This window comes from Pyrgilauda ruficollis, unplaced genomic scaffold, assembly GCF_017590135.1.
Source record: "Pyrgilauda ruficollis isolate IOZ18807 unplaced genomic scaffold, ASM1759013v1 scaffold244, whole genome shotgun sequence".
NCBI classification, from domain to species: Eukaryota; Metazoa; Chordata; class Aves; order Passeriformes; family Passeridae; genus Pyrgilauda; species Pyrgilauda ruficollis.
The window spans coordinates 144819-167631 of NW_024523756.1; the positions used below are offsets into that span (position 1 = coordinate 144819).

At 61.9% G+C, this 22813-nt stretch overlaps 2 protein-coding genes across 4 annotated transcripts in view; one reads left to right on the top strand and one right to left on the bottom strand.

Annotated features, from left to right (window-relative positions):
* Nucleotides 1–403: 403 nt before the first annotated feature.
* PGAP2 (post-GPI attachment to proteins 2) lies at nt 404–17981 on the bottom strand. 3 transcript variants are annotated; one of them, XM_041470315.1, is made up of 6 exons: nt 17855–17981; nt 14660–14833; nt 13065–13317; nt 10233–10339; nt 2240–2348; nt 404–1691 (listed from the first exon to the last, which is right to left on the bottom strand). In XM_041470315.1, the coding sequence occupies exons 2-6, from the start codon at nt 14822–14824 to the stop codon at nt 1561–1563; spliced, it is 765 nt and encodes a 254-aa protein (XP_041326249.1). In that variant the 5' UTR covers nt 14825–14833; nt 17855–17981; the 3' UTR covers nt 404–1560. The 3 variants fall into 3 exon arrangements, with proteins under 3 accessions (XP_041326249.1, XP_041326248.1, XP_041326247.1); XM_041470314.1 differs by lacking the exon at nt 17855–17981 and adding an exon at nt 16212–16404 and having other exon boundaries at nt 10245–10339; XM_041470313.1 differs by lacking the exon at nt 17855–17981 and adding an exon at nt 16212–16401.
* Nucleotides 17982–18273: 292 nt separating this feature from the next.
* The window catches only part of NUP98 (nucleoporin 98 and 96 precursor), a 35983-nt gene continuing 31443 nt past the window's right edge, over nt 18274–22813 (top strand). Inside the window, exons 1-4 of the mRNA XM_041470321.1 lie at nt 18274–18403; nt 21810–21913; nt 22275–22376; nt 22555–22734. Of these exons, the coding sequence (XP_041326255.1) occupies nt 21841–21913; nt 22275–22376; nt 22555–22734 (355 nt within the window). The 5' untranslated portion in view covers nt 18274–18403; nt 21810–21840. The remainder of the gene's footprint in view (nt 18404–21809; nt 21914–22274; nt 22377–22554; nt 22735–22813) is intronic.

Sequence of the window (22813 nt, forward strand, 5' to 3'; positions counted from 1 at the left end):
CCAGAGCCCACACTCCAGCGATCCACAGCCCAGCAACTGGGATTCACATTCCACACCCCAGGGATCCATACCCCACACCCCAGCACCCAGGGGTCACATTCCACATCCTGCACCCCAGCACCCAGGATTCACTTTCCACATCCTACAGGGATCTGCATCCTGAGCCTCAGCTCCAGGGATCCATACCCCACACCCCAGAACCCAGGGGTCACATCTTGCACCCCAGCTCCAACACCCAGGTTCCACATCCCACACTCCAGCCCCAGTGTTTGGGGTCCATGTCCTGCACCCCACTCCAGCCCCACACCCATGGTGCTGGTCTGGACCTGCTGGCTGTGCCAGGGCCGTGCCAGGGCCATGCCAGGCTGGGCCAGGTGGAAATGCTATGGAGGTTGCTGAGAGCTCACAAAAATACTTAGTGCTTTATTTCCACCTCAAAGCCAAGGCGCTGCGGGGCAGCGCGTCACACACATGCAGGGACACGGATGGAGCCCATGGATGGGGACACTGACGATGGACACGTGCAGCAGGACCTGCTCCAAGCCAGCTCGGCCCCAGCTCTGCCAGGGCCCCACAGCTCCTGCTGGAAGAGGCTCTGCCCAGCCCTGGGATGAGCACTGGGACATCCCAGGGGACTCTCGGTGGTGGCTGTGCTCAGGTGAAGGGCAGGGAGGGACCCTCACTGGCCAAGCATGGGGTGGGACGAGCCCTGGCAAGTGCAGACCTCCCCAAAATCAAGACAGCTCCAGGTGCCCCTTCCAGCAGCATTGCAGGAGGAGCTTGGGGACACTGTCAGCCCCCACCTGCCACCCAGCCACGTCCCCTGTGCCCTGGCAGCCAGAGCTGCACAATGGGGGCACTGCTGAACCCCAGCAGTTCCCAGCTCCAGCCCCACAGCACAGGGGAAGCCATGGGGACACTGGGGCAAAGACCTCCAGAACCAGAACACTCACCCTTCCTCCTCCAACTGGGTTGGAACGGGCACAGCACCCCTGGAACAGCCTGTGCTGCTGGGGGGGCTTCTGGGAAAGGCAGGAGTGAGCCATGGATGCTCCCACCCTGCTCTGCCCTGTGTGCTCCCACCCTGCTCCAGGCAGTCCCTGCACAGCCCAGCACCTTCCCGCTCCCCTCCTGGCACTCAGGCACAGATGGGCCAGGACCCTGCCCCAGTCCAGTGGGAGACCAGTGCCTGAAGCCAGCCCAAAAGGCCACCAACCCTTTTTGAGGACTTGCCCCAAGACCTCCAGCCTGGAGGAGGAACCATGAGAACCCCCAGGCCAAGAAAGGACAGGGCAGGGCTGGACCCCTGTGCCCCGAAACTGGGAGCAGCATCCCGCTCTCCCTGGAGCATTCTCCAAAGCAACAGGCAGCAGGTCCTTGTTCCTCCTCTGTCCTGCCCTCCTGGAGCTGGCAGGGAGCCAGGACAGGGGTCCTGGAGCAGAGCTGCAGGTGCAGTAGGGACAGACACTCGGGGATCTCGGCAGGATCCTCGCAGCAGCTCCACAGCAAACACCCAGCCCCGGCAGGACAGGGAAAAGGAGCCCCCAGCAGCGGGGCTGGCTAGAAGTGCTTGTCCTCCAGCAGCGAGCTCACCACCAGCTCCTTGTTGCCGAAGTCCCAGAAGGCAGTCATGTGGAAGGCCATGTTGGAGAGGACAACCAGGTACTCCAGGAAGGCAAAGACAGTGTACACTGGGGGAGGAAACACAGCAGGTCAGGGGGACCCACAGCTGCATCGGCCCCGGGAGCTGGGGGGGCCTCTGGGCCACCTGTTTGGGACAGCACAGGGGCTGGGGGGCTTGACCCCACCAGGGAAGAAGCGTGGCTGGGCACCTGGAGCTTCCCTGGGCTGGGATTTGGAAGGCAAGGCATCACATTAGGAGGATGTCAGACAACAGAAAGAATTCTTGGACATCAGAAGGAATTTCTTCATAGAAGGAGTGGTCAGGCCTCGGCAGGGGCTGCCCAGGGAGCTTTGCAGTGCCCATCCCTGCAGGTGTCCCCTGGGGGTGGCACTGAGTGCTCTGGGCTGGGGACAAGGTGGCCATGGGGCACAGCTGGCACTGCCTGGGCTGGGAGGGGACTCTGGGATTGCCATGTGGGATCTGGAGGATGTCTGCCATGGGCACAGCTGGGACTTGCTGATCCCAGGGATCTCTTCCAACCTTAACAATCCTCTGATTCAGTGATTCTGTGACCACCCAGCCCCTTCCCCTCATGCCCCCCAGCAGCCCCCTCACCTCCAGGGCCACAGTACCAGTTGTGGTGGAAGTAAACGCACACGGCGAACGCGAACGTGATGAAGGTGAAGAAGAAGAGCAGCTGCTTCCACTTGTACGACTTGCGCTCCTGGAAGAGGCCAAGGGCTGGGTGATCCCATCCCATCCCATCCCATCCCATCCCATCCCATCCCATCCCATCCCATCCCATCCCATCCCATCCCAGGGAGGCTCTGCCCTGGCCCCACACAGCCCGGGGGTCTCTGCACCCTGGCTCCTTGTGCAGAGCCCCCCAGGCCAGCCCCAGGCGTGGCCAGGGGCACATGGGGCTCACACCTACATGGCGATACAGGGTGTGAGGGAGCCATGGGGGTCCCAGCAAATATGGGAACCCCGGTGCTGGGGTGCTCAGGGGACTCCTTGAGGATGGACCAAGGCTCTACTAGAGGCAGATCCCCTGGCCCAGGTGGCTGCAGGTGGCCCCAGGGCACAGGGAATTCACCGGGTGTTGCACCCCCTCACCCACAACAGCAGCAGGGAGGAGGAAACCACATGAAGGGTGGCAGCCGGGGCGGGTGCTGTGCTGCAGAGCTCACCCAGCACGCCCTGGCACCGGAGGGGCCCCATCCTGCCCCCCAGCACCACCTCTGATGGGGCAGGAACAGAGCATGGGGATGCTGCCAGCAGCCCCACACCCCCAGCTCACCGCTTCTGCCCCCCAGAGCTCAGCTTTGTGACAAGCCAGGCCTGTCCCCTGTGATAGGGTCCCCAGCCCATTGCCCAGCACCCCAAAGCTGGGGGCTGTGGGTGCAGTGACCCCCGGCAGCCACAGCAGGTACTGGCTCCAATTCCCTTCCTCTATTTCTCCCATCACACTGAGGGTCATGGATAAGGATCCTACAGCCTGGGGGGCAGAGGAACCCCAAGGCATGTCTGGAGCCCAGTGAGGGTGCAGAGGAGCCCTGGAGCAGGGGGGCTGCAAGGGGGAACAGCCCCACAGAAGGGGCTGGGGATGCCACAGACAGCCCTGGCTGTTACAGGTGGGAGGGGAATTTCCCCCTCGCCTGACACTTCACGTGAGACAAAGATTCCATTCTGCGGGAGTGCTGATAATAAGGAAAATTTAAATTGCCCCATCACACTTTCCATTACCCCCGGAACGCGTGCCAGGGGCTCGGGCAGGGAGGAAAACCCAGAGGGGAAGGACGGATTCACGGGCACTTCACCACGTGGGGACACGCGGGTGACGCCACCTCCAGCCCACGGGGCCTGGGCTGCTCCTTCCTGCTGGGACTGCCGGTCCCTCCGGCCAGCAGCAGCGGTGTGAGCAGCAGCGGTGGCACCGGCAGCTCAGCGCCCCGAGGCGGGGCGCGGTGCCGAGTTTCACACCGGAAAAGCGGCTCGGAACAGCCGCCGTCACGGCGCTGTCAGCGCGCTCCCACGGCAAACGGCTGCGCCCAGCCCCGCCGCACCCACACAGCCCTGCCGGGCCACCGGGCACCCGCCGGGGCCACCGGCAGCTGCTCCTCCCGGGAGCACCGAGGCAGAGAACAGCTCGGGTCACCCAGCTCCACCGCCCCGCTCCTGCTGCAGGACCCTGAGGTGGCCCTGTGGGAGCCACCCCGGGTCACCACAGTGACCCTGCACCTCGGGGTGCCCTCTGAGCTCCCCCTCTCCCGGTCTGGGCCGAGGATTATCGCACGGATAATTAGGTGTTAATCCCTAATTCCAGGGCAACAGCTGGCTCAGCCCAGTGCCAGGGGATCACAGGGCACGGTACCCAGGGGATGGCACCTGGTGACACGCCACGATGCTGAGCAGAGCTGGTTTGGAAGGTGGCACCTCGGGGAAGGTCCCTGCAGGAGCACGGGCACGGGGGCACAGGCACAGCAAGGGGATTGGGGGGCATGAGGACCCCCATGGGATGTGGGAGCTGGAGTGCCACCCTGCCCTGCTGCAGGAGGAAGGGAAAGGGCCAGCCCACCCTTTAGGCAGCACGGTGGGAGCTCCAGGAGCTGCTGGGTGGAGGAGCTGCCCATCCCCTCACTGCTGTGGGCTGGAGCCACTGCCCTGCTCAGGGCTCAGGCAGTGCCAGGCACTGTCCCTGCTTCCCATGGCCGCAGCTTTGTGGGGATCCCCCACCTGGGGACAACCCCGGGAGCCAGATGGTGGCCAGAGGAGGGAACCAAGATTAGAGGGATGGAGCACCTCTGCCATGAGGAGACTGGGAGGATTGGGATTGCTCAGCTTGGACAGGACCAGGAACCCCCAGGTCAGAGCCCTGGAGAGTAGCTGGCAGCTCCAAGCACTCTGGCAAGAAGCCACCAAACTCTGGCTGCCTGTGAGGAAAAAGGGGGATTAGAAAATCCCAAGGACAGGGTGCTCCAAGCTGAGTTGGTGCCAGACTCCCGTGTCCTGGCTGGGGCTGGCAGGCTGGCACAGCTGGGGCTGCCAACTTCCTCCTGGCAAGACAGACCAGGGCAGCCGCGGCCCCTGCAAGCAGTGTCACACAGCCACCCCAGCCCCCCGTGGCTGCGTGTGTGTCTGGCTCAGAAAAGCACAGGGGAATTATATTTAGTGCCCAGCTGGCGGGCCGGAGCTGAGGCACATTCCCCGGCAGGCGAAGGTGAGTCAGGAGCAGGAGGCTGGACAATTCGGGGAGGAGAGAGAGGCTGCAGCAGCCAGCCCGGGGGCACGCTCTGGGATGCTGCTCCCAGCCCGGGGGCACGCTCTGGAATGCTGCTCCCAGCCCGGGGGCACGCTCTGGGATGCTGCTCCCAGCCCACAGAACGCACTGGGGGTCTCATTCCTCCAGCCTGAAGGAGCCCCAAGCCATGCAAATGCAGCTCTGAGGGCTGAGGCGGCTGCTGTAAGCTACCAGCAAGGAGGCACAGGAGCTTCCTGCTTCTTCCACTGCCTCCAGAGAGGAGGACAGTGCCTAGCCCCCAGTTCCTGATGGGGACAGGGATGACAGTGATCTTAAACAGCAACAGCTGACTCTGCAGGGACCTCCCAGGCACTGGTTCTGCCCAGGGGCCACAGCCACCATCCCTTTCTGAAGGACAAGTGGCACCTGCAGGGCTGTGTGTCACACACCAGTCCCAGCTCCGCTGGAGGTTTCCGGGTCTGTGCAGAGAGCCCGGAGCCAAAGGGCCCCACACGGAGCTCAGCTATTTATAGAGGGCTCGTCTGAGCCACGGCAGCGCTCCCAGGGGCGCTGCGAGGAGCTGGGGTGAAACCACGCGTGGTCACCAAGGTGCTTGTGGTCCCTGCTGCTCACACAGCCCTGCCGGGCAGGGACACAGCTCAGGCACCCTGCTCCAGCCCATGTGCCCTGCGGATGCCAGGGGAGTGGGACATTGTGGGATAGAGCCCAGGGGCCAGTGGCACAGCAGGACCCAGCTCCACTAGACACAGCATAAATGAGAAGTGACCTTAAATCCCACCCAGTGCCACCCTGCCCTGGCAGGGACACCTTCCCCTGTGCCAGGCTGCTCCAGCCCCAGTGTCCAGCCTGGCCTTGGGCACTGCCAGGGATCCAGGGGCAGCCCCAGCTGCTCTGCTCCAGAGCTCCAGCCCTCTGAACATCTCCGTGGCCTGCTCTGATGGGCCTGAGCCAGCCAGCCTGGTGGCCACCACATGCACACACCAGTGTCTGCTGGGGCCACCAGCCCGGAGCTGGGGGGTGAAAGTGTGTTTGCAAACAAGAAGTGAAACTGCTCTGCCCCACTGCCCAGCTCTGCAACTCAGGGCTGGGGGGAAGGAGGGTTTTAAGGGCGAGCAGCCAGCCAGGAACAGCAGAGCTGCCAGCCCAGGTGGGCACTGCCACGCCACGGCCAAATACCAAGCACAGGGTGCAGTGATCAGCCACAGCTGAAAGCTCCCAGGCTCCATTTCCCTTTTCCACAGAATCTTTCTTCTCTGCTTTGCCCCTTCCCCTCCTTTTCTCTCTCCTGCTTTCTCTTTCTCCCCTCCCACAGGGCTTTGTTTTCCTTTCTCTCACCATTTGCCACCTCGAAACTGGAAACCGCCTGTACTTCCCCATTACAAACCAGTTCCCCTGCACCTTCCTGCCCCTGCAGAGCAGCAGTTGCAACAGGAGCCCCGCCGGATGAGAAGCTTTTGCAAGACCAATTCCTGTCCCTCCTACGATGCCAGACCTGGGGAGCTTCATCCCTGCCAGCAGCACTAAAAGCGGTGCCAGTCGTGGGGCGGGGACGCACAGCCCCCTGCTCCCTCCTCCTTCCAGCTCCCCACACGGAGCTTGTCCTGGAGATGGTCCCAGTTTTGGCCCTGGAGAACCTGAACCCTGTGGGGACCCTCTGCTGGGGAGGAGGGAAGGACCGGAGCCATCCCTCGCCGGTCCCCTCCTGCCATCACCAGCTCCAGGGCTGGGGGCAGCAAATGTGAACAAAGGCCCCACAAGGGACCCCAACCGAGCCAGAGTCTGTCCCCAAGGAGCCGTGATGCACACGGAGGCATCAGCTGTGCCCTGGCCTTAAGCAGCCCCACGAGCGTGGCTGGGCAGCTCACGGGTACTGCCCAAGCCCTTGGATGTGGCAAGGCTGTGGCAGTGGCACCGCCCGTGTCCCGCCCTGCCGAGCCAAGCAAGCTGTGGCTGTCACAGGAGCTGTGCCAAGCCTGCCAGGGCCACCAGCCGTGAGCAGAGGGCTTGGAGCCGGAGGAATCCAGGCAGAGAGTGGGACAAGCCCCAGGAGACCCTGCTCGGCCCGGAGGACCCGTGGGAATGACTGGCGGCAGGAGCCCAAGGCGCATCACCGGACACGGGGACGCGGCAGCTGCAGAGTGACCAGAAGTCCCTTAGCCAAAGGTGACGCCTGGTGGTGTGACAAGCACTGTGCCATCTTCACCCCGACACAGCTGGTTTGGGAGCTGTGTCACCGGGCAGCGCCTTCCTCTTCCTCCCTTACCCGTCTCCCCCGTGCCCTGGGCGACAGCTCCATCCTGTGGCAGCGCACGAAGCGGGCGGGGACACCAGAGCTGGCACAGGGACACTGGAGCTGGCATGGGGACACCGCACCCCGGTGGCCTCAGGTCAGGGCTGGCCCTGCAGGGCTCCTGTCTCCTCGGGGGAACCCCCAGTTTTGGGGGGACCACGCACCCCCGAGGGCAGCTCCCCTCCAGCAGCAGGGTGTTCCAGGATGGGAGGAGGAAGTGAGTGGTGGCACTGTGCCAGGTGGTGGCATGCTTAGCCAAGGTGTCACCACGTTCCCTGGCCCACGGATGTGCAAATTCATTCAGTCCATGGGTAGAGTCACAGAAACCAAGGAGGCTGCAAAATCCCTCTGAGACCACTGAGTGCCACTGCACCCCAGCAGTGCCAAGGCCACCATTAACCCATGTCCCTAAGTGTCACATCCACATGGCTGTAAAATCCCTCCAGGGATGTGACTACAGCCCTGGCCTGGGCAGCTGTGTCAGGGCTGGACAGCCCTGTCTAGGAAATGATTTCCCCAATATCCAATGTGAACCTCCCCAGTACAGTTTGAGGATGATTCCTCCTGTCCTGTCCCTGTTCCCTGGGAGCAGAGCCCAACACCCCCGGCTGTCCGCTCCTGGCAGGAGTTGTGCAGAGCCAGAATGTCCTCCCTGAGCCTCCTTTTCTCCAGGCTGAGCTCCTTCAGCCCCCTCCCCAGCTGCATTCCCCTCCCTGGACATGCTCCAGCCCTCCAAAGGCTCTCTTGTCCTGAGGGGCCTAAAGCTGAGCCCAGGATCTGGGATGCCTCAGCCCTGCACATTGCAGGGGAGATGAACCAGCCCCAGTGGGTGATGTGGCAGGGGAGGAGATCCAGAGCCTTAGAGGTCTCACCCAGAAAAAAGACAAGCCAAAACAACATGACAGAAATAAAGGAAGCTGTGGGAAAGCTGCCAGGGAATGACTGCGAGCTCCCGCTATTCCCATATCAGCAGAGAGAACAGATCACTTCCCAGTGAGCGAGGAGAGTCTCAGCATCTCCTCAAGTCTCTTTCCTAAGGAGCCTTACAGCCAAACAGATGCTGGAAGCTTCTTTCCAAGGCCTCTGGAGTCAGGCAGCAGGGACAGGCTTGGTGACTTGGCGGAAGGGGAGGATAAGCAGTGGTGACGGAGCAGGAGCTGCTCCTGGACTGCAGAGCTGAGCCCCCCAGCACTCATCCTGCTGGGACTGCAGAGCTGAGCCCCCCAGCACTCATCCTGCTGGGACTGTGGAGCTGGGCCCCCCAGCACTCATCCTGCTGGGACTGCAGAGCTGAGCCCCCCAGCACTCATCCTGATGGAACTGCAGAGCTCAGCCCCCCAGCACTCATCTGGCTGGGGCTGCAGAGCTCAGCCCCCCAGCACTCATCTGGCTGGGGCTGCGGAGCTGGGCCCCCCAGCACTCATCCTGCTGGGACTGTGGAGCTGGGCCCCCCAGCACTCATCCTGCTGGGACTGCAGAGCTCAGCCCCCCCAGCACTCATCCTGCTGGGACTGCGGAGCTGGGCCCCCCAGCACTCATCCGGCTGGGACTGCAGAGCTCAGCCCCCCCAGCACACATCCTGCTGGGACTGTGGAGCTGGGCCCCCCAGCACTCATCCTGCTGGGACTGCAGAGCTCAGCCCCCCCAGCACTCATCCTGCTGGGACTGTGGAGCTGGGCCCCCCAGCACTCATCCGGCTGGGACTGTGGAGCTGGGCCCCCCAGCACTCATCCGGCTGGGACTGTGGAGCTGGGCCCCCCAGCACTCATCCTGATGGAACACGGGCCCCAGGCACAGCACCCACCCTGCAGCCCTGCTCACAGTCCCTTGGGAGAGGCTTGTCCAGCCCTCACCAGCCTCACAGCGTGGGACACAGGCACACACCTCCCAAGGGCTCTGCTCTGCCAAATGCCACCTTCCTGAGGCAACACAGCCCTGGGACCCCTCCCCATTTAACACTGGGATCACAAGGGCTGGACTGGGATCAGCTGGGGAGAAGCATCCCGAGAGGAAAGGACAGAGAGATCCAGGCAGTTCACATCCACAGGTGAAGGCAAGCATGCTGGAGCCACGTGGGCACAGAAGCAGGTCCCCACAGCCTCAAACATGGATGTCCTTTCCTGCCCGTGGCTGCCAGTGCCCACAGTCCAGGAAAAACCTGATGTCCTGCCCACCTGCCCCACAATCCAGGACAAACCTGATGTCCTGCCCACCTGCCCCACATCCAGGACAAACCTGATGTCCTGCCCGAGGCCCAGGACTCACACCACAAACCAGCACAGCACAGAAGCTGCACCCAGGCAATGGGGCCAGGAGCCCCTGGCTGGATCCTCCACCGGACCTGCTGCCCCCAAAGCCAGCCCCTGCACCCCGACCCTTCCCCAGAAAAGGAGCCAGAGCCAGCCTGCTCACAGTCATTCTGGAGCAAAGGGAGAACTCCTGCTGCCCGCTGCTTCCAGCTCGCAGGACCAGCAATTCCCAGCACAGGGAAGCCAACTTCAGCTTAGAAACAGGCATGGAGAAGGGATGAGCAATCCCAATCCACAGGGATGCTAGGTGGTTTCCAATATGATCTCTCAGTGGAAACTTAATCAGACATTGGGAAGAAATCCTTCCCTGGCAGGGTGGGCAGGCCCTGGCACAGGGTGCCCAGAGCAGCTGGGGCTGCCCCTGGATCCCTGGCAGTGCCCAAGGCCAGGCTGGACACTGGGGCTGGAGCAGCCTGGCACAGGGGAAGGTGTCCCTGCCATGGCAGGGTGGCACTGGGTGGGATTTAAGGTCCCTTCCCACCCAAACCATTCTGTGGTTCTATGATAAAACCAGAAAGTAAGAAATTAAAAGCTTCCTTCGCATTTTGCTTTGGTAAATGGATTTTGGTGAGTTCTTCCGTTTCACCTGCTGCTGTTGGCTCCTCTAGAACCTGCTCAGGGGTATTTCACAAGCAAGGACAGCCAAAGCCATTCAGTGCCACTCCAGAGCCCCTGCCAACTCCCAGCATGGCCCCAGAGCCCCCTCCCAGCTCCCAGCACAGAGAGAAGAAAGGAAAGTGTCTGTACCTCGGGACTTACTGTGTGTTTCTTAGTCATTCTCCAGAGGATGCAGGTGAGCAGCATGTGGCCCAGGGCCGACGTGATGAACACGATGAAGGCATTTTCGTGGATTGCTGGATTGACAAACAACAGGTTTCCTGTTCAATCCAGGCCAGGAGCACGAGGAGAACATGGGGCAAGATTTGGGAGGGCTTTGTGCTCTGCTGGGAGCCCCAGCACCCCAGTGATGCTGGGACTCCAGCGGGGTCTTGGCAGGAGACAGGCACAGCACGGCTCCATAACCTGCTCGTGCTGCCTCAGGGGCCCCTGGAAGGGGATAAAAGTGCCTGGAAGGGGATAGAAGTGCCTGGAAGACTTATCCCGAAGTGCCACGAGGGTGCTTCTGTGCTCTGGGACTATCACTTCACATGGCTGTAAACTCAGGGATCCTTGAGAGCAGATTAGCATCACCACTGTTGTTCTAGGGATGGGGAAACTGAGGCACAGGGACTGGGGGTGCAGAGTAAGCCAGTCCAAAATCCAGAAGAGTCCATCTTCTGGCCCCCTGTATTACCTACCTGCCCATTAGCAGCATCAGCAGCCTCATCTGCTGCACTGAGGTTGCCTTGTGCATACCTGGACTAGCCCAGGTACAGGATCAGGCAGGGAGAGCAGCTGGAGCAAGGCTAAGCCAGAGCTGCTCCCAAGGCCCCAAACCCCACATGACCCCTGCACCTTCAGGTGAGAGATTTTCATAAGTGCTGCTCTGAAAAGGAACTTCCCAGCCCCTTCTCCAGAAGCTGAACCCAGGCTGAATTCCCCACCACTGAACACCAGGAATAACCCTGAATTCCCCACCACTGAACACCAGGAATGACCGTCCCTGTCTGCCCTCTCCATGCAGGGGAAGGGAAGCACGTGAGGAGTGAGGTGCCAGCAGATGGGAGAGGTCAGACCAGGGTGTCCTGCAGGGATGATTAACCTGAGCACGGCAGCTCAGGGCTGAAACTTTCCCCAGAGCCGGGGATTAGTCTGGGGTGAGGATCCCAGGAAGTGGGTCAGCCTCAGCTCCCAGGGCTCTGCAGCAGCCAGGCCAGGCTGGCCCAGCTAGCCAAACCTCAAAGCAGCACCTGGATTTACAAGGGCAGGCCCTGGCCTGGACAAGCTGGAGAAGCCCCTGGGGCAGGTCAGGCTGCAGACCCTGCCATGAGGGGGGCACTGGGACACCTTGCCATGGGGACTGGGAATGCTGGCAGGAGACAAGGAGGGTGAGCTGGGTAGGGACAGGTCCCAGACCAGAGATCTCCATCAGCAGGAGGCTCCTGCTCTGCCATCCCAGTCACTGGGCTCCACCACAGACCATCCTCACCCCAAAAGCTGGGGGAGATCAAAGACTCTGCTCAGAGCACCACAGCGCTGAACCCCAGAACAGTTTGGGTTGGGAAGGACTTTAAAAACATTTTCACCCCAACCCCTGCCATGGCAGGGACATCCTCCACTGTCCCAGGCTGCTCCAAGCCCCAATGTCCAACCTGGTGTTGGACACTACCAGGGATCCAGGGGCCTTCCCCACCCTCCCAGGGAACAATTCCTAATTCCCAGTATCCCATCCAGCCTCAATATCCCATCCTCTGGCAGTGGGAAGCCGTTCCCCTTGTCCTGGCACTCCATTCTTTGTTCAAAGTCCCTCTCCAGCCCACAGCTGGACACAATACCCATCATCACCATCCTGCTGTGCAGGGAAAGCCAACACATGACTGTCCTGCTGATATATCCCAGCACTGCAACAGCACCACCTTGCTGGCTCCTGCATTTCAGCGCTCTTCAGTTAACCCCTGGTGCCCCGTCCAGATCTTAGGATGAAACAGCAGCTGCAGATCAGCACTGGCACTTAATGTTCTTCTGAGATGAGACCACCACGTGGGGGAAGAGAATTTCCCAGCCTGTTGTGGTCAGGTTTTGGACACATGGATTTAACCTGAAAAACTCTGATTCTGTTTCCAGAAACTATTAGAGGGCTGGAGCCCCTCTGCTCGGGAGCCAGGCTGGGAGAACTGGGGTGCTCACCTGGAGAGGAGAAGCTCCAGGGAGAGCTCAGAGCCCCTGGCAGGGCCTGAAGGGGCTCCAGGAGAGCTGCAGAGGGACTGGGGACAAGGGATGGAGGGACAGGACACAGGGAATGGCTGCCAGTGCCAGAGGGCAGGGCTGGATGGGATCTGGGCAATGAGGAATTGTTCCCTGGCAGGGTGGGCAGGGGCTGGGATGGAATTCCCAGAGCAGCTGGGGCTGCCCCTGGATCCCTGGCAGTGCCCAAGGCCAGGCTGGACACTGGGGCTGGAGCAGCCTGGCACAGGGGAAGGTGTCCCTGCCATGGCAGGGCTGGCACTGGGTGGGATTTGAGGTCCCTTCCCAATCTAAACCAGGCATTCTGTGAGTCTATGCAATTTTCCCCAGCAATTCCTGGGAAGGGTATGTGAAGGCAGCTGGAGCAGAGCCAGCTCAGAGCCCAGCTCTGCTGTGGGAGAGGAGAGGAAGCAGGATGGGTTCTGACCCACCTCGCTCACCTGCCCTCAGCCTGGATCAGGCCTCAGCACATGGGTGGAACCAGGTGCCATGGTCTGGTCCAGGCTCCATCCCCAGCCTGAACCCACGGCTTCAACCAAGCATCAGCAACCAAGACCTGTGTGAAGAGCAGGGCTATTTGCATGCTATGCACACTTCATTCCTCTATAACTACTGACTTTAATGGGATCTCTGTGGGCTTTTAACGGTTTTTCCTCTCCCAGCCGCCTCCTTGCAAAGCGGTGGCCCAAGGCAGGGCGCAGCAGGGCAGGGCCCGGGCGGGGCGGTGACACCTACCATAGTTTTCGGTGGAGGACACGTAGGTGAGGATGAGGAGGGCGAAGTTCTCGAGCAGGTTGAGCAGCAGGGTGACGTGGCACAGGCGCAGGTAGCGGGGGTGGGGGCAGTGGCAGCTCTGGTAGTGGTTCCAGTAGGCCACGGCCACGAGGACGCGCGGGGCCGAGTGCAGGCCGATGCACAGGCGCCACACGTAGCGCTGCGGTGTCTCGCCCCCGATGGCCGCGCTGATGGACGGCAGGTAGTTGGGCACCTGCGGGGACACGGGCTCGTGGGGACACGGGCACACGGCACAGCCCCGCAGTCAGCCTCTTGCAGACACTGAAACTGTCCTTTGTTAAATTCTGAATGAGGTTATTGCTAGCCCCAAAGCCAGCGCCCTGGGGCATCCCATGGGGCCATGGATCGCACAGCCCTGCTGGGGCAGTCCTGGGGTGCAGGGGGCCCTGCCCAGGCACCTGCTCAGGTTTCGCACTTGTACACTCCTGATTGTCCATAGAATTCCAGAATGGTTTTGGACACAGCACAGCCCCGCAGTCAGCCTCTTGCAGACACTGAAACTGTCCTTTGTTAAATTCTGAATGAGGTTATTGCTAGCCCCAAAGCCAGCGCCCTGGGGCATCCCATGGGGCCATGGATCGCACAGCCCTGCTGGGGCAGTCCTGGGGTGCAGGGGGCCCTGCCCAGGCACCTGCTCAGGTTTCGCACTTGTACACTCCTGATTGTCCATAGAATTCCAGAATGGTTTTGGTTGGAACGACCTTAAGGCCCAGGAACACCTTCCCCTGTGCCAGGCTGCTCCAGCCCCAGTGTCCAGCCTGGCCTTGGGCACTGCCAGGGATCCAGGGGCAGCCCCAGCTGCTCTGGCAATTCCATCCCAGCCCCTGCCCACCCTGCCAGGGAACAATTCCTCATTGCCCAGATCCCATCCAGCCCTGCCCTCTGGCACTGGGAAGCCATTCCCCCTTTCTTGGCACTCCAGGCCCTGCTCAAGTTCTCCTGCTGGAGTGAGATGACTCCTGCCCTCCATTCCCAGCTGGTGTCCAGCTGCTCATCCAGCAGCCTGAAAGCCCCGAGCCCAATCCCATCCCACACGGAGCTCCAGGCCCTCCCTCCCCACACACCTGTGGCTCCTCTGAACTCCAGCAGACCTGGGGGCATCAGCTTTGGACCAACCCCTCCCCAGAATGATGCATTTCCCTTCAGCTCCCCCACGTTTATTCCTCACTGCAATAACCCCCAGCGTGCCCAGCCCAGACACCAGCCTGACCAGTCTGTGCTGCCTTCAGTCCCAGCACAAAGCCAAACTGCTGCTGCCGGTCCTGAGGCACCACAAGGACAAGGAAACAATGCAGCTTGTTCTGGATTTGGAAACACTTTGGTGGGAAAGCCCAAGAAAGGAGCCCAGAAGGAGACAGAGGAAGAGAGAGGAATCCAGAAAATGGATAGGAGCCCAAGAGGAGAAGAGAGCCCAGAAGGAGGAAGAGGAGGCAGGAGGGGAGACAGAAGACCCAGGAGGAGGGAGAGGAGCCCAGCAGGACACGGGAGCTCTGTCACCCCCCAGGAATAGGGGTTTCTCCCAGGCAGTCTCTCACCCCACAGTGGGTGGCAGTCGTCTCGCGGAAGTTGAAGAGCAGAGACCAGATGACACAGAAGAGGAACCCAAAGAGGGGGCAGAACACAGTGCCCAGGGCCAGCGTGGTGAAACGCAGCCGGAACAGGATCCCGTCCCGATCCAGCGGCAGCGGCACCTGCAACATCCTGGAAACCTGGAAACGAACAAACAAATGTCTGACTGGGCTGCTCCGTCCTGCTCTGGGCAGGGCCACAAGAGGGGATCAGTCACGGGCTGGGCCCCGTGACACTGGGGGCTTATTGAAACGCTGGGGTTCTGGGGTTCTGTCCAGCCCCACACAGCCCTGGGCAGGGACCCCACACGGCTCAGCCCCTCACACCCCCTGGGACCCCACAGACACACAGCTCAGCCCCTCACGCCCCCTGGGACCCCACAGACACACAGCTCAGCCCCTCACGCCCCCTGGGACCCCACAGACACACAGCTCAGCCCCTCACGCCCCCTGGGACCCCACAGACACACAGCTCAGCCCCTCACGCCCCCTGGGACCCCACAGACACACAGCTCAGCCCCTCACGCCCCCTGGGACCCCACAGACACACAGCTCAGCCCCTCACGCCCCCTGGGACCCCACAGACACACAGCTCAGCCCCTCACGCCCCCTGGGACCCCACAGACACACAGCTCAGCCCCTCACGCCCCCTGGGACCCCACAGACACACAGCTCAGCCCCTCACGCCCCCTGGGACCCCACAGACACACAGCTCAGCCCCTCACGCCCCCTGGGACCCCACAGACACACAGCTCAGCCCCTCACGCCCCCTGGGACCCCACAGACACACAGCTCAGCCCCTCACGCCCCCTGGGACCCCACAGACACACAGCTCAGCCCCTCACGCCCCCTGGGACCCCACAGACACACAGCTCAGCCCCTCACGCCCCCTGGGACCCCACAGACACACAGCTCAGCCCCTCACGCCCCCTGGGACCCCACAGACACACAGCTCAGCCCCTCACGCCCCCTGGGACCCCACAGACACACAGCTCAGCCCCTCACGCCCCCTGGGACCCCACAGACACACAGCTCAGCCCCTCACGCCCCCTGGGACCCCACAGACACACAGCTCAGCCCCTCACGCCCCCTGGGACCCCACAGACACACAGCTCAGCCCCTCACGCCCCCTGGGACCCCACAGACACACAGCTCAGCCCCTCACGCCCCCTGGGACCCCACAGACACACAGCTCAGCCCCTCACGCCCCCTGGGACCCCACAGACACACAGCTCAGCCCCTCACGCCCCCTGGGACCCCACAGACACACAGCTCAGCCCCTCACGCCCCCTGGGACCCCACAGACACACAGCTCAGCCCCTCACGCCCCCTGGGACCCCACAGACACACAGCTCAGCCCCTCACACCCTGACTGACCCCACAGACACACAGCTCAGACCCTCACCCTGAGTGACCCCACAGACACACAGCTCAGCCCCTCACACCCCCTGGGACCCCACAGCCACAGGATGGGCATCCAAAGAAAATCCCATTGTGGGGATGGCACCTCGAGACTCACGGACAACAGGGAGCTGGGCAGGGCAGGGCAGGGCCGTCCCTGCAGCCCTCCAGAGGGATCTGGCAGGAAGGGCACGTGAGCCCTGTCCCGTGGCATCCATCCAGACCATTCCCTGTGCTCGGGGCAGCGCTGACACAGCCCGGCCACCGCTGTCAGTCCCGCCGGGAGCTGTGGCTCCTCCAGCACCCCCAGCCCGATTCCCGTAGCCCCGGCTCCCACAGCCCGCCTCTACAGTCCCGCTCCCACAGCCCAGTTCCCCCAGCCCTGGCTCTCCCAGCTGTGCTCCCACAGCCCGTCTCTCACAGCCCGTCTCCCCCAGCCCCAGCTCCCCCAGATCGACTCCCACAGCCCCGGCTCCCCCAGCCCCGGCTCCCTCGGCCGGGATCCCCCAGCCCGTCTCTCACCCCGGCTCCCCCAGCCGGGATCCCCCCAGCCCGTCTCTCACAGCCCTGCTCCCTCAGCCCCGGCTCCCCCGGCCCGGCTCCCTCAGCCCCGGCTGCCCCGGCCCCGGCTCCCCCGGCCCGTGCTCGCCCCGCCGCACCCGGCCCTGCACGGGCAGCACTGCCTGGAGCTGGGCCAGGGCAGGGTAAGGTTGGATATTGTGAAAGGCTCTTCCCCAGAGGCTGCTGGCACTGCCCAGGCTGCCCAGGGAATGGGCACGGCCCCGAGGCTGCCAGAGCTCCAGGAGCCTTTGGCCAGCGCTGCCAGGGATGCCCAGGCTGGGCTTGGGGGTCTGGGCAGGGCAGGGTGGCACTGGGGGTCCCTGGGGGTCCCTCCAGCTCAGGCCCTTCCATGACTCCACAGCCCCGGCTGCCGGGTCAGGGCAGCACAAGCCCCACACAACAACACACCGGGGCTCCTCGGGTCGGGAACGCGGGGACAGGCCCCTCTGGAGCCTGGCAGACCCCAGAACAGGGGTCCCCCAGCCCCAAGGGATCAGGCTGGGCTGGATCCCCCCTCCCAGCGCCCGGCTGCGGGACAAATCCGATTTACGGAGAATCCCTGAGATGTCTGGGCAGTGCCCCAGGGCAGCACGGCCGCCCTGCCAGCACCAAGAGCCCCCAGAGCGGGGACCGAGCCCCAGGGAGGGCACCGACCCCAAGCACCGAGGGGCCGCAGAGCTCAGCCCCACCCGCGCTGCTGGGGAGCGAGGGAATCTTTTGAGGATAAAAGCCGAGAGAAAGGGAAGCTCCAAAGGGCCGGGACTGGCTGTGGAGCGGGGTCCCCCTCCATCCCAAGGGGGGCGGGATGGAGCCCCCCAGACCCTGCTCCTCCCTCGGGGGGCTCGGCCACAGCTCCTCGGGGACCCCACGGCAGGAGCCCCGCAGCCGCTGCCCTCCCTGCCCCCGGGGGTCTCGCCCGAAGAGGGCAAATAAAAGGCAAACATTCCGCATCATGTGTTGAATGGCCCCGACCTGTCCTGCGGGAGAGGGGCTGCACCCCCGAGAGCTGCCCCGGGCACCGCTCACCCCCCCGAGACCCCTCCCCGGGCGCCCCCCGCTCTCCCGAGCTCCCCGCAGGCGCCCCCCGCCCCAGGACCCCCAGGCTCCCGCAGTGAGTGACCCCTCGGGGCACCCCACAGACCCTCCCTGGGACCCCCTCCCCAAAACCCGCGTGTCCCACAGCGCCGGAGCCCCGCTCACCGCTCAGCCCCCCCGCCGCTGCTCCATGGCCCGGCCCGGCAGCCCCACCACGCCTCCTCCGCCTTTTCCGCCTCCTCCTCTTCCTCCCTTTCTCCCACCTCTTCCTCTTCTCCCCCCGCCCCCAAACCCGCTGCGGCCCCTTTAAGAGGCGGGGCCAAGCTCCCGCGCGCCGCGACACAAGATTGGTCCTCGCGGCACGAGCCCCGCCCCTCTCAAACGCCCCGGATGTCAGGGTGGCGCCGCGACACGGGCCGTTCTGGACCCTTCCGCGGCGCCAAGCCCCGCCCTCTCCGCCGCCCGTTCGACCAATGGGCTCTCAGTGCGCGGCGCAGCTTGGCCCAATCAACGTTAAGCTCAGGGCGAGAACGGGGGGGCGCGGCCAATGGGCGGCGGAAGCGCTGTGGGCGGGGCGGGGCCGGGCCGAGGCGGCGCGCGGGGGAGGCCGGGAGTGCGCGCGCGGGCTGTGACGCAGCTGCGGCCCCGTGAGGCGGCGGCACCGCGGGCCCGACCCGGCCCGGCCGCTCCGAGCGGCGCTTCCCGGCACCCACGGTGAGCACCGGGGCCTGCCCTGCCCGCCCCCCGCGGGGCGCACCGCGGCCTGGCCGCTCTGCCCGCCCGGCGTGGCTGTGGCGCCGGCGCCAGGCCTTTTGTGCCGGGAGACCGGGTGCTCCCGGAGTGGGGGGGGCGCGGGGAGGCCCCGGGACGGAGGGAGGGCCGGAGGGAGGCGAGAAGGCCGTGAGCGGGTGGGATCTCCCGGCAGCCGTGCCCCGGCTCTCTTCGGAGTACCTGGCCGCTTTTGGGGATTTTTTTAGGCCTTTTTGGTTGTCCCGGTGCGGGTCCGGTTGGAGAGTCCGGGTGTTTTCCACGGGGGATACGCGGCTCTGGATGCGGGTAACGGCCCGGCGGTCCCCGGGGCCGGGAGTTATTTACTGTCGTGTTAATTAGTCGTAGTTTAAAGTTGGGCTGGTTACGTGTGACTTGAAGTTATGTTGATGACATGGGTTTCTTGGGGGGTTTTAGGGGGGTTTTGTGCTGCTGCTGTTAAACTTCAATTAAAGCCTTTTGGCGCGAGGGGTCCCCCCTCGGCTGGGAGTGCAGCGAGTGGGAGGGGGATGCTGTGTAAAACCCTTGGGTTTTACTAATTCTGGTCCAGCTCTTGGGCTCACAGGATCCCCAAATCCCAGAGGCTGGCACAGCCCTGCCAGCCCAGGCAGTGCCAGCTGTGCCCCATGGCCACCTTGTCCCCAGCCCAGAGCACTCAGTGCCACCCCCAGGGGACACCTGCAGGGATGGGCACTGCAAAGCTCCCTGGGCAGCCCCTGCCAAGGCCTGAGCACCCTTTCCATGGGCAAATTCCTGCTGCTGTCCCAGCTGAGCCTGCCCTGGCCCAGCCTGAGGCCGTTCCCTCTGCTCCTGTCCCTGTTCCCTGGAGCAGAGCCCGACCCCCCCGGCTGTCCCCTCCTGGCAGGGACTTGTGCAGAGCCACAAGGGCCCCTGAGCCTCCTTTGCTCCAGGCTCAGCCCCTTCCCAGCTCCTCAGCAATTCTCCAGCCCCTTCCCAGCTCCGTTCCCTGCCCTGGACACGCTCCAGCCCCTCCAGGTCTCTCCTGCAGTACCAGAACTGGACACAGCCCTCAAGGTTCAGAGGAGGAGGGGTGGGTTTGAAGTAGAACAAAATGCTTGCTGTGGGAGGGGGAGATCTTTCCATAACATGCTTTTTCTTAGAATATGATTTTTTAGTTTTCTTCTTAGGTAGAGTTTGGCGTTTAGTGGTCTCAGGACAATGTGAGAGCAGTGACTTAGAAAAGAGGAACCACAGAAAATGAGTGACTTGTGAATTTGCAGATAAGGCTGAGAGTCACAACATCGGACAGCTGGAAAGTGCAGGTGATTTTTATCTGGCCTGAAGGGAGACTTGCACTGGCACAAGGGGGGGTGGCTGAAAATATTCCATAGGAATGGAGAGGTGTGTTTGGGAGCAGCAGGTCCTGGTGGAGAGGGAGCTGGGGGATCAGCCTGGAGAGAAGGATGTGCAGGGTGGACCTTTCCACTCTCCTAACTCCCTGACAGGAGGCTCAGCTTGGGCAGCAGCAGGAATTTGCCCATGGAAAGGGTGCTCAGGCCTTGGCAGGGGCTGCCCAGGGAGCTTTGCAGTGCCCATCCCTGCAGGTGTCCCCTGGGGGTGGCACTGAGTGCTCTGGGCTGGGGACAAGGTGGCCATGGGGCACAGCTGGCACTGCCTGGGCTGGCAGGGCTGTGCCAGCCCCAGGGATCCCATGGGAGCAGGTGAGGAGGGCTCAGGGTGCCGTGTTATCCTGGCCCAGAGGAGCTCTCCCAGGAGCTCCTCTCAGCTTGGGGAGCTCTGAGAGTTTGTCAGAGCAGCTTTTCCTGGCTTTTTCCAGGACCCTTTCACTGAAATTCCTCTTCCTGTGGCAATTGAAGCCTGTAAGGATTTGCCTGTGGGTGTGTGGAGACCCTTAACACTGCAAAATTGTGGTGTGTGTCTGTTGGAGTAGTTGGAGGTGACAGTAAAATCATCTTTTTAGTTCTCCTGCCAGGGGAGTGTGGGATTGGGCTGGTTGTTCTGGGCTGATTTAGTCTCCAGCTGCTCAGGGATGGGGGGAAGCTGTGGCTCCTCCCAGTCTGCATTTGGCCATTCCCAGAAAGTGCTGTTGGTGTTGGGGAAACACACTTCAGTCTCAAGGATGGGCAGATGGATGTGGAGATTTGCCTGGGGGAGGCTCCCCTCTGTGCTTGCCTCGGGCACAGGGAGAGGGCAGCTTTGGCTTTCACTGGAGTTGTTGGCTTTGGGAATATTCCTGCTGTGGGCCATCCTTGGACTGCTGATGTTCTTGGTTCTGCAGTGCTGTGTGTGGCTGTGCTGCCAGGGAGTACCTGGGAATGTGGGGGAATTCCTGCATTTCCTGCTCAGTGTGGACAGGGGTGGGGTAGTACTAACATTTTTTTTTGTTTTTGTTAATGGTCATTATTTTAGTAATGTGTGTTTTTTGTGGTTAGTATTGTCATTTTCTTCTGGCTAATATGGCTTTCCATGGATCATTACACCCATTATTTTTGGTTAACATGGCATTTTCTGGGGTAATGCTGACTTTTTTTAACTTTGACTTTTTCTTGCTAATACGGCTTTTTTGGGTTAACATGACATTTTGTTTTTCTAGTTCTAGCTTTGTTTTGTTGCTAGTACTGCTCTTTTGGGGATAATATGAACATTATTCGGGGCAGTACTGGCTTTTTTCGTTAATCTGGCACGTTTTTGGCTAATCTGGCACTTTCAGTGGTGAAGCTGCAGGAAAACACCCCACAGTTCCCTGACACTGTGCCCGAGGAGCTGTGGGGATGATTGTGCTGGGTTTGTTGATAAACTCAGAGAGCTGGAGCAGAGTTTGTAGCTGTTTGTGCTGGGGGAGGAGGCTGGGGAGAGGCAGCAGAGAACATGCTGTAAATAAACTGTGGGGGCTGGAGAGGGAATTGGGCCTGGAAAACTGCCCTGGAACAGCAGCTGCTGGGAAGTGCAGAAGTGGGGAGCAGAGGGATGCTGGATTCCTGTAATCCCTGTGCAGTGCATTCCCCTCTGTCGTGCTTGAAGCAGTTGGCAAAGAGGGTGGAACAGGAAAATCATTCCTGGAAACCCCCAGGATTGCTGTGGGATCGCTGCAGCCCAGGACACAGGCTGAGATGGGCAGGAACTCCAGCCATAATTAAGAGTGACACCTTAATTTTAGGGACACTGGTGTTTAGTGACACCTCCTTAGCTTGGTGTCACTGGAATGTTGGTGCCCTTGACCCTCCCGGGGTTGTGGCAGGGTTTGGAATCACACAGTGCCATGGCGTTGGTGCTGAAGGATTCTGGTGGGATTGCTGCCCTCGGCAGTGAGGGAGATGGAAAATGAGTTTGCAGGGTGAGCTTCCAATAAAACTTGAATTCTGCTTTCCAGGTCTAGGAAGAAAACCTGATACATCCTAAAAATGTTTAACAAATCGTTTGGAACTCCGTTTGGAGGCAGCACCGGCTTTGGGACAACTTCAACTTTTGGGCAAAGTAAGTGAAATATCCAAGGTGGTTTTAATGAGGTGTCTGTTCCTGGAGTGCAGCTCAGAGAATCCCGTGGAGATGGTGATCCCTTGTGGGATGGAATTGGGGAGCTGCTGGGTGCTCCAGCTGGCTTGGAAGAGGCTCAGGAGCCTGAGGCTTCACCCCTAACCGAGCTTTCATTGGGCAGACAACCAGGACTGCGTGTCTGGTGTGGAAATTCCTTCTGTGGGCAGAGTGGAAAATGCAGTGCTTAGGGAAGGCTGGGGTGTTCCGGGGGTTTGTTGGGAAGGCGTGGAAGGAAGCAGTGAGTGTTCTGGGGCAGTTTGTGCAGCTGCAGCCCCAGGGGCTCACTGGGCTGTGCTTGCAGATGCTGGCTTTGGTACCACCAGCGGAGGAGCCTTCGGGACCTCGGCCTTCGGCTCCAGCAGCAACACCGGCAGCCTGTTCGGGAGCACGCAGAGCAAGCCAGGTACTGCGGGGCTGAGGGAGGGAGGGCACAAAGGGAGCAGCCCCAGCCGAGGAATCGTCAACAAAAACCCGCCAAAAATAGCCAAAAAGCACCCAACCAAGCGCAGGACAGAGGGAAGCTGCCAAAGCTCCCAGGCAGAGGAGGTTGTGAAGGATTAACAGCCCGTTTCTGTCTGCAGGAGGCTTGTTTGGGTCCACCACCTTCAACCAACCAGCCACCTCCTCCACCAGCACTGGCTTTGGCTTTGGGACATCCACTGGGACATCAAACAGCCTCTTTGGAACCACCAGCACTGGTGGAAGCCTGTTCTCATCCCAGAATAATGCCTTTGCACAGAACAAACCAGCTGGTTTTGGAAGTGAGTGACACTGGCACCCCTCTGCTGTTGGGTGGGAGAGCAGGGGGAGCTGGGTGTACCTGGGGGCTGGGACAGGGGT

Coding starts and splice junctions, on each gene's coding strand:
- PGAP2 (XM_041470313.1), bottom strand. CDS start 16,307: ATGCCACGGGACAGGGCTCACGTGCCCTTCCTGCCAGATCCCTCTGGA. Junction 13,318..14,659: donor CGACTGCCACCCACTGTGGG/GTGAGAGACTGC, acceptor GTGTCCCCGCAG/GTGCCCAACTACCTGCCGTC. Junction 10,340..13,064: donor GTCCTCCACCGAAAACTATG/GTAGGTGTCACC, acceptor TTGTCAATCCAG/CAATCCACGAAAATGCCTTC.